Source organism: Mesoplodon densirostris, chromosome 7 (assembly GCF_025265405.1).
Source record: "Mesoplodon densirostris isolate mMesDen1 chromosome 7, mMesDen1 primary haplotype, whole genome shotgun sequence".
Classification (NCBI taxonomy): Eukaryota; Metazoa; Chordata; class Mammalia; order Artiodactyla; family Ziphiidae; genus Mesoplodon; species Mesoplodon densirostris.
Window position 1 is genome coordinate 65999206 of NC_082667.1, and position 10534 is coordinate 66009739.

General features: G+C 49.3%; 1 protein-coding gene across 1 annotated transcript; it reads left to right on the forward strand.

Moving 5' to 3' along the window:
* Positions 1-7967: 7967 nt before the first annotated feature.
* Positions 7968-10236, forward strand: ADM (adrenomedullin). The gene is made up of 4 exons (XM_060104047.1): positions 7968-8108; positions 8524-8642; positions 8795-8944; positions 9151-10236. Exons 2-4 carry the CDS (start codon positions 8545-8547, stop codon positions 9467-9469), a joined length of 567 nt encoding a protein of 188 aa, XP_059960030.1. The 5' UTR covers positions 7968-8108; positions 8524-8544; the 3' UTR covers positions 9470-10236.
* The last annotated feature ends 298 nt before the right edge of the window (positions 10237-10534 follow it).

A 10534-nucleotide genomic window follows, 5' to 3' on the forward strand; every position in this document is an offset into this window, starting at 1 on the left:
TCTTAAGTGCTTAACGAGTATGTTTAATGAGTGAATGCATACAATTTCCCCCAACTGCCAGCAGGAAGCTGCTCGAACTCTGAACTGTGAGTTCAGAGATTTGGTGTCTCAGCTACTGAAAGTTTACTGTCATTGATCATTTCCTCTTTCTGTGTGGTGCTTTTTTTCACCCGCAGATTGAGAGGGTTGGGCTGTGCTAGAACTGAAACTCCCAGGAAGGAATACTTTAACTCAAGGAGTTCATTTGCAAATTGCACATGGTCAAACTGAATCAGCCTAGTTGCAGAGGTGGCGGCAAGATAACAGATTGATCTTGAAAACAATTAAAACTAACATGCTTCAGTCAAACCTCAAGTAAGAATCCTCTCTATAAATTCCCTGAGAGCTCATCATCCAACTTGATCACTTTTAGTAAAGCCTAATTTAACTTTCCTGGGAGCTAGCCCATTCCACTGTTTAACAACCCTATTGTTAGAAAGTTCTTCCTTGTTACTCAGAGTTTTCCTGTAACTTCTCCCAATTTTGCGCCATGGAAATACCCAGAAAAAATAAAATCTATCTTTGTATGATAGCCTTTCTGACTTTTAAGGCAGCTATCATGTTCCTTCCCCATTTCACTTTTTTTAAGGTGAAATTTACACATCATAAAATGAACCATTTTAAAGTGTGCAATTCAGTGGTATTTAGTACGTTCACAATGTTGTGCAACTACCCCGTCTATCTTGTTCCGAAATATTTTCATCACCCAAAAGAAAAGCCCACACCCGTAAAGCAGTCACTCCCATTTTCCCCTCCCCCAGCCTCTGACAACTACAAATTTGCTTTCTGTCTCTATGGATTTACCTAATATGGATATTTGATATAAATACAATCACACAATATGTGACCTTTTGTGTCTGGGTTCTTTCATTTAGTATAATGTTTTCGAGGTTCATCCATGTTGTAGCATGTATCAGTACTTCATTCTTTTTCATCGCTGAATAATATTCCATTGTATGTATTATACAATGTGATGTCAAATTTATCTATTTTTTCTTTTGTTTCCTGTGCTTTGGTGTCATATTGCCTGGCTTCCATTGCAATCCATTGCCAAATCCAAGATCACTCCTTGGAAGGGAAGATTTACTCCTATGTTTTCCTCTAAGAGTTTCATAGTTTACTCTTGTTTTAGGCCATTGACCCATTTTGGGTTGATTTTTATATATGACATGAGGTAGGATGTCACATTTTACTTTTAAAATGTGTTTTTATTTCATTCACAAGTGTTGGTTTAAATTTTTTTTTTAAATCAAAGCTTAGCTGTTTTCAAGCCTCAAATCAAGTGCTGTTTGCATTTAGACATGTTTCACCTGTTAGGTCATAGGTAGGCTGCCAGACCATTTGAAAATGGGTGTTTTGTAGCATAGGGATTTTGACATACCCCAGGTATATGTATATAAAGGCATCATGTATTTGAATATACATGTGAACATATTTAGCATACACTGGAACTGTGCTTTGCTTCTCGGCCAACAGCTGCCAGTCTGCTGAAACTGATAAGCCCTGACAAGGCAGCCTGATTACTGAGGTTGGCTGAAGGCCAGACCATCCCCTGAGATAACCACCATCACCTCTCACCAAAGAGTGAGGGGTAAAACAAACTCAGATTTGTTTTACTGAAGGGTGGCAGGGAGGGAGGAAGACTATGCAATACAATGATGGTGTGTACATAGCAGATGCCTTTCCTTTATGCTTTAGAAGTCAAAAAGGAGCTGATTACTAGTCAGCAAGAATTATCAACCTGCTGCTCCTACATTTGGCTGTCGTGGAGTAAGTGGTTGATCTGTACAGTCATTTCAAGTGCTTCCTGTGGTTAGCCACTACAGTTCAAAGAGGCAATATGAGAGTTTGACTTGACCAAACATCTGCAGGCAGGGTTGGGGCCTCTTCAAACAGTCTCTACCAACAAGTAACAAAGGAGACTAAGCAGCTGTGGTAGATAATCCCCTGATCCATTGCCACATCTCCATCCACTCGGTTGCCCAAGTAAGAAACTGAATGATTGCTACCCTTGACACCTGCCTCTCTCTCAGCCCCACATTCCTCACTCAGTCCTATTGATCCTACTTCCCAAATATGTAAGTTTCTCTCCCCCCCTCACTGCCACCCCACTAGTCTGAGCCACTATCACCTTCCACCTTGTCTATTGCAAGAGCTTCCTAACTGGTTTCCCTGCTTCATTGGTGATCCCAGACTTTCCCTGTAGGTAAAACTTCAGGACAGTAAGTGGATTATGAACCCTGTCTTCAAAGTAAATCTGTATAGGGAAACATACTGTTTCTACCTTGGGTGTCTGTTTAGGGTGCAGGAAGGAGGCTTCAGAGATGGCTAATAGAAATTGTCCTACAAATGATTTCACATGTGTGATTATATGAATAATTGAATCTTGACACTCACGTAAAGTATCCCTGACATTAGCAGTATAGATAGGTGCTGTGAGAGGTTGCAGACTGTTTTTACTTAGATTGCATGTCTATCTGGTGAGTGGGACTGGCTATGTTATGTGCAGAGGCCAAAGCAAAATGAAAATAAAGGATCCTCTCTGTTCAAAAATTATTAAGAATTTCAAAACAGCGACAAGCAGAGCATGAAACAAAGTGTGGGGTCCTGTGTGACTGAACAGGGTGCACATCCATGAAGCCAGCTCTGTTGGTGAAGTTTAGAGTGGAGTGTGTGTGTGTGTGTGTGTGTGGTGGACTAATTGAGATTATGGTAGGACTAGGCCCTCTCCGATCTCTCCAGGGCAGCGGTCCCCAACCCTTTTGGCACCAGAGACCAGCTTTGTGGAAGAGAATTTTTCCACGGACGAGGGTGGGGGGATGGTTTTGGGATGAGTCAAGCACATTATATTTATTGTGCACTTTATTTCTAGTATTATTATTACACTGTAATATATAATGAAATAATTATACAACTCAAGATAATGCTGACAGGAGGTGGAGCTCAGGTAGTAAAGCAAGAGATGGGGAGTGGCTGTAAATACAGATGAAGGTTCTCTCGCTTGCGTGCTGCTCACCTCCTGCTGTGTGGCCCGGTTCCTAACAGGCCACGGACAGGTACTGGTCCATGGCCCGGGGGTTGGGGACCCCTGCTCCAGGGCACCACCACTGCACTGCTCCCCTTCTTGCTCCTCCCTAATCCAGTCATCACATTCAATGGCCACAATGATCTTTTAAATAAATGTGTATCAGATCATGTCTCTCCCATCTTCAAACCTGTCAAGCTTCCCAAATCGCTATGAATAAAGTGCAAAATCTTCATCATATCTCAAAGGGTCCTATTTACTCTAACCTTGATGACCTCCTTAATCTCATTTCATGCCTCTCTTCTCCCTCACTCAATACATTTCAACCACACTGGCCTCCTTTTTTCTTCCCTAGTGTTCCAAGCTCTTTCTCATCTCTAAGCATTTGCTTATGCTCTTCCTTATATTTGGAACATTAGGTCCCCCTAATCTTGCTTTTCCTTCAGAACACTTACCACAGTCTGTAATCGTGTATTTATTCCTATGAGGATTTGTTTATGTTTGGCTACCCTACCATGCTGTAAGCTCACTGAGGGCAAGAATGATGCTTGCATTGTTGATTATTGTATGCCCAGCATTTAGCACAGAGTTAGGCATATAATACATGCTTGGTAAATGTTTGTTGAAGGAATGAATGAACATTCAACTCATGTAGGCCCATACATTAGAATTGCCTCATTCCTACAGTTCTAATCTGATAGTACAGTATCCCCACCTGGAGGCAGGTATCATGATGGTTGCTCTCACTAACACCATTCTCATTGTCTAGGGATAACCCCAAATGATCGAATCATCTCTTTTATACTCCATTTATTAATGCCATTCATTGGGCCATCAGTAGAAAATTTCTCTTGAAGTCATTTCACCTCATTCTGTTATAGCTGTTAGTATAAGAAGCTTCTATATGTTAACCATCTTCTCTGTGTTCTCTTTCATCTGTCCTATAGCAACTTATATTCCCTAAGCTTCAGGGAGGTTTGTCTTCTTTATCACATACAAGGACTGATTATTTCTGTCCATATGTTTTGTGCAAGAGCACAGAAATGAGGCAGCAAAAGCATTACTTTTCTTTGTGCTGATGCTCTGGAAAATTCTATGCCCTAGAAAGAGAGAGGTTAACTGCCCTCCCTGCCTCTACCACTCCAAGACAGAAATTAATGCTATAGAAACAGTGCTTTTTATTCTGTGTCAGCATTCTTTACTTGGTCAATCTCCTGAAATCGTATGCTTATTTTATACTTAAATTGGTTTATGTACATGTGCATTTTTCTGGAAAGGATCTATATCTTATTAGCTTCTTAGAGAAGTCAGAGATTCCAAAAAAAAAAAAAAGTGCCCTGAGCTTTGTATCCTGCTTTACTTTTTCCTGTGACTAAATCTGAGTAGCTGATTGGCTCCTTTCTCTAAACCACTTGGTGTTATGACTCCCGGATGCTTCTTGAAACTTGTTTTCAAATGGACTTGGTAAACAAGCCCTCAGCTTAGCCGAGGCATTTTGAACCATATGAACAATAAATGCATTGTAAAATTTCCTGTTTGAAAAAAGAGGCATCAGAGATAATTATGCAATGCACTTAGCTATTCAAGTTTAGTTATTCTTTTAAATATTATTAATATTATTTATTGTTTCTCATTTCTGTTCTTTATGACCTGAGTGTGGTCACACTGGCTTTAGGGATTGTGTCCACAGTGTTAGCTGAGAAACCACCACCAAAAATTTTTTAAAACTCCTTACATTACTAAGAATAAGGTTTGGATTTAGGGCCTAAAAATAATTCAGTTGGAATGTGAAGAAGTTGAGATACCATTATACAACAAGGCTTCAGCATATTTGTATGTCTGTATATATGATGTCAGAATACACACAATTATTACAGTGCTTTGGGGGTTTATTTTTTTTAAATTCTTGGGCACAAAAGAAGTGGATCTTCATCAACCAAAATTTCTTTTCTTCTGCTTCTTTCACTTGTCTTGCCAGTGAGATTTTAAAGATGTTTCTTCCTTCACTTCCTTCCTTCCTTCCTTGTACTCTGTGTGAATCTACAATCGCTGCAACTTGAATGGATGAAACTCCACGTTTACAAATCGCCAGCAGCAGAAGTCCTTAAGTTGTTTCCTTCTATATCCGACGTTTAACCGTGAATGCATTCTAGTGATTTTTCCCCCTTTGTTAAAGTAAACGAACCTCAGGTTCCAAGGGAAAAAATAGATGCCAACATTTGGAAAACTTTATATCTTTTTTTCGACTTATACTCCACGACACTTTGGGGAACCTTCCGGCCCTTGTCGCCGACCTAAACAAACACACACACACACTTTCGAAGATACGGGTGTTCTAGCAAAACCCCGAGCTGCCAACACAGGGCTTAAAGAATTGACGGAGTTCTCAAGCGTCAGCCCTCTAAGTGCCAGAGCTGTAAGACACACTTGGGCTGATAGCATTGTGCCAAGGCTCTCAGGTGGGAATTCCTGGCACCGCCGCTATGCTGCTGGCGTAGGCACTGGAGCCCGGCGGAGTCTCCACTTCTGGGTTGGGTTTGCTTTTTGAAGCCTCCAGCAGCTCAAAGCGAAGTCTGCACCAAGAGCTCCGTCCCCGGTCCCTTCCCCCATCCCCTCCACCCTCCCTCTCTCCTGGAACCAGAGCTCTCCTAAAGGACACAGCCGGGAGGCCACGAGGTACAGCTGAAGAGTCCTCTGCAGACCAAACCCCCCAGGGCTGGTGGGAACTGGAAGGAACGAGTCCAGACCACGGGACCTTCCCTGGCTGTGGGCCGGCGCCCAGCTGTCCTTGACCTCCCCGGCAGCCAGAGGCGCGCGCCGGGGAAATGAAAGTAAAAACCTGTCTTGGCGCGGACCCAGCTGGAAGCTGGCGACGAGTATGTCGCATCCTCAGACAAGACTGACAGACAGCCGGTCCTGGACAGGGTCGCTGCGAAGAGCGTGACTCGTAAGGGACGAACTGAAAGGAAGCATTGAGAAATGGGAGACGAGCGAGCAAAACAGAATAGTTAGTCTGGGGAGGCTCCTGGAAACAGAGCAGGCGCTCAGTAATACCTGCTGTCTGCGGTGCAGGCAGACTAGCCGCCAGACCCGGTCTACTGCGGCAACTGCCCTGAAACCAGACAGGCTGCCCGAACCCAGCCAGTGCGCTGCGCTGCACTCCTCCGACCCTCGGCGTCCCCAGCCCAACCCCGAGCCCGAGCCAGGAATCTGACCCCCCACCCTCAGCTGGAACTCAGGTCCGCTCAGGTGACCCCCTCGCAGAAGAGCCCTCAGAATAAATAACTTCGGCGCGGCCATTCCTTCCCAGGTGCAATGTCCACCGGTCAGTCCTGGGAGTGTAAAGGCGGCTGAGCCAGCAGTGCGCGGCCCAGGGCAGGCAAGGTCCTGTGCACTGGGTCTCAGAACCAGTGTGGCAGAGCAGGTAGGAAGCTGGGGGCAAGTTATAGATGGGGAAACCAGAGGGTGGGGTGCATAACTTGCCCAGGTCCACAAAGAGAATTGCCGTACGGTGAGAGTAGAAGCTGCACCACAGGGTCCCAGTGGTCCCGCGCCCTCCGCCTCTCAGTCTAGGCCCTCGGCTTCAGGACCTGCATCCAGGGAAGTGGGTGATAGGACACCAGAGGCCCTCCTGCAAGAAGTAGGGAGTCCCGCGGGGCTAAGTTCCCTCCCTAGTTTGGCCTCCCAAAGTTAAGTAAGAAAGTGAAGTCAAGAAGCAGTGATGGAAGAGCATAAACGGGTGACAAACGTGCTTGGGGGTGATTCATCATGAAAAGGCATAAATCCTTGGGCGGGGGCTAGGACTCTCCTCTCTCCCTTGACAAGATGATGGCACTAGCCTAGAAAAATCCACGTGGCGCCCCAGTCCAGTCGGCCGTGCATGCTTGCGGGGCCGAGCTAGGACACTACTGTTTACCACCGTTGGTGTGATTTTGGGCAAATGCTTACCCCTCTGAACTTTAGTTTTCTCATTTCACCAGGTAGAAAGTTGATGTTACCTTCCTTGGCTAACTCAAGGGTAGGTGTGAAGATCAAAGGAGATCAGGATGTGGCCATGCTTTGTAAACTGTAAAGGGATTAACATACGTGAAGCATTAGTGTGCTCCCTGGCAGCATCCTCACGTTTACAAGGGGTGAATGAAGGCTCCGAGGGCAGCCAGGCAAACTCTCAGGTTGTAACCTTATAAGGCATAATTGGATTAAAAGGGGAAAAAATGAAACTGTATTCTTCGTCCTAAATTTGGTTATTCCTTTATTTCCAAATAGGCATGCAAATTCTGAAACTTCAGGTAAGTCCCCTCTTCTAAATCCCAATTCTCAAATCAGCCTTGCCCCTATTGCGAAATCTTACTAGCCCATCCTCAGAACCCCGGAGTCTCGGCTAGCCCCCCTTCTCTCAGCTGTGCTCTGTGCTCTGCCCCTGAGGCTCTGCTGAAGTCTGGGGTCGCGGCCAGGTCAGGCGCCGAGCCGGCACGGGGCGCGGTCCACTCGAGGCCACAGCTCCAGAGGTCCGGAGTTCGGGTCATCCGCGTGATACCCCGCGCTGGCTCTTGCAGTTGTGTGCCAGAAGACGTTACACTCTGGGCTGCATAAGTCCTAGGTAAGGACCCCCAAGAGGTTGTACCGGCTCTGCTTCGTCCCGGCTTAAGGTCTGAACTCTGTGCCCAGTGAGTCAGGGCTGAGGCAGTTCCTGCACCAATCTCCTGGAGCTCATCTCTGAGCCCTCTAAGCATGAGGGACCCCCACCTCACCTCCGAACCCTACACCCGCAGGCAAGCAATGCGCGCGCCCGATTGCAGAGCGCGCGCCCTAGGGAGGAAAGGGAGGGCGCGAGGGCAGCCTAGGCCCCGCCCCCTGCGCTCTTATAAAGCGGAGGAACGAGAGCCGGCCACTCAGTGGTTTCTTGGTGACACTAGGCGGAACGGGTCGAACCTTGCCACCTCTGGTTTCTCACCGCAGCTTGGACGTCGGGGTTTTGCCACTGCCAGAGCGACGTCTCAGACTTAATCCTCCAAAGATCTCGACAGATCACCCCCTGAAGCAGGTAAGCACCGCGGGCCGGGCGGGTTAAAAGTGGGGAGGCTTGCCCAGGCCGGAGACTAGGAGCGCTGGGTGAGGGGTACAATCCACTTTGGAGGGTCCTCTGCCGGGTGCGTCCCACATCCCGGGCCCAGCTTGTGGACACAGCTGGAACTCCAGAGACCCAGTCCCCTCTGCTCCGTCAGCCAATCCGAGAAGTTGAACGGGGAACCTCTGGGAGCCTGGCGCGGGGCAGCGGCCTCCCCTGCGGGGCCTGTCACCCCCCTGGCGGGTGCAAATGCCGCTGGCGCCTCTCTGCGCCCCGGGGAGATAAGCGTCTGAGTCCGGCAGAGCGCGGGTTGAGCGCCCGCCTCCGTGCCCCGCCCGGCGGTGCGGCAGACCCAGGCGCTCACGCTCGGCTCCTCTTTCTCCTTCCCCAGGGTCTACGCATCGACGCCGGGATGAAGCTGGTTCCCGTCGCCCTCATGTATCTGGGCTCGCTCGCCTTCCTAGGCGCGGACACCGCACGGCTCGACGTGGCGGCAGAGTTCCGAAAGAAGTGAGTCGCAGGCAGCGCCTGCCCCAGTTCTGGTACCTGCAAGACAAGGGAAACTAACCATTGGTCCCCGAGGGGTTAGAAGTGAACAGGGTCAGGGATGGGCCAAGACCTCGCCTGGACGATTGCGAATCGAGTCTATTTGTGTTGTTTAGATGGAATAAGTGGGCTCTAAGTCGTGGAAAAAGAGAACTTCGCGAGTCCAGCAGCTACCCCACAGGGCTCGCCGACGTGAAGGAAGGGCCTGCCCAGACTCTCGTTCGGCCGCAGGATGTGAAGGGCGCCTCTCGCAGCCCCCAGGCAAGGTAACTATGCGGGGCGCCGTCGCGGGGTGGGCAAGGGGAGCTCTCCTCCGTTGCCCTGGCCCTGGGGATCATCGGGGCTGTATGGCAGTTCAGATGGAGGTAGCAGTTAGCAGCTCCCTCTGGTCTTAGAATGGCTCCGTTCCCGCTGGCTGGGGCCAAAGACCTGCTTGATGGGGGTCTCATGTGGCCTTCCTTCCCTTCTCCAGCAGTCCGGACGCCGCCCGCATCCGAGTCAAGCGCTACCGCCAGAGTATGAACAACTTCCAGAGCCTGCGAAGCTTTGGCTGTCGCTTCGGGACGTGCACGGTGCAGAAGCTGGCGCACCAGATCTACCAGTTCACGGACAAGGACAAGGACGGCGTCGCCCCCAGGAGCAAGATCAGCCCCCAGGGCTACGGCCGCCGGCGCCGACGCTCCCTGCCCGAGGCCGGCCTGGGACGGACTCTGTCTTCCCAGGAGCCACAGGCGCGCGCGGCCCCGGCCTCCCGGGCTCATCAAGTGTTCGCCACCCTCCTTAGGATTTAGGCGCCTGTGGCAGCAGCGAACAGTCGCACATGCATCCCGCCGGCTCCTCCCGGGACGGAGGACTTCCCCTAGCCGAGCCTCTCAGCCTATGGGACCCGGGCTGAGACAGCCCTGAGAGACCGAGTCCGGGAGGCACCGTCCGGCGGCGAGCCCTGGCTTTGCAGGACCCCGTCCACCTCGGAGGCAGTGTTCTCTTCAACCTAATTCAGCCCGGGTGCCCCGGGTGGGGAGGGGGTGCAGAGGAATCCAAAGGAGTGTCCTTTACCAGGCTCACGGAGAGGAGAAACTGCGAAATAAATGCTGAGACCCCCAGGGGCAAGGGTCTGAGCCACTGCCGTGCCCGCCCACAAACTGATTTCTGACGGGGTGTCACCCCACCGGGGCGCAAGCCTCACTATTACTTGAACTTTCCAAAACCTAGAGAGGAAAAGTGCAATGTGTGTTGTATATACAGAGGTAATTATCAATATTTAAGTTTGTTGTGTCAAGATTTTTTTTTGTAACTTCAAATATAGAGATATTTTTGTACGTTATATATTGTATTAAGGGCATTTTAAAGCAATTATATTGTTCCCCTCCCCTCTATTTTAATACGTGAATGTCTCAGAGAGGTGTAACGTTGTGTGCTGCGTGGAATGTGAGCGTGTGTGCGTGAAAGAGAGACTGGTTGCCTCTTGTGGAAGAAGAAAACACCATGTCTGTATAATCTATTTACATAAAATGGGTGATATGCGAAGTAGCAAACCAATAAACTGTCTCAATGCTGATTCATTCTCGGGTCACGAGTCTTGGGAGGGAGGGTGTCCCCAGTCTTGGTCCGCTTGGGAGCCCTGGGGTCCGGGAGCTTTGGGGTCCAGCCGCCTGGCGTGGGAAGGTAGGACGGCTGCGCTGGCGCGTGCTGGCTGTTCTCCGCGCTGGCTGAGCTGTCGGAGTAACGCTCTCTGGTGGGACATGCGGAGAGCGTGTCTTGCGTGCGGGTCCGGGCTTCGAGGAGATGCTCCAGGTCACAGCCTCGTGTGGCGGCCGGGCCGGTTGTGGTAGGGTGAACCCTTAGTGGGGAGGCGA

Bases quoted from the DNA above. Each gene is read 5' to 3' on its own strand.
- ADM (XM_060104047.1), top strand. From the start codon at position 8,545: ATGAAGCTGGTTCCCGTCGCCCTCATGTATCTGGGCTCGCTCGCCTTC. The intron at 8,643-8,794 runs GTGAGTCGCAGG...TGTGTTGTTTAG, and splicing joins GCGGCAGAGTTCCGAAAGAA to ATGGAATAAGTGGGCTCTAA. The intron at 8,945-9,150 runs GTAACTATGCGG...TCCCTTCTCCAG, and splicing joins TCTCGCAGCCCCCAGGCAAG to CAGTCCGGACGCCGCCCGCA.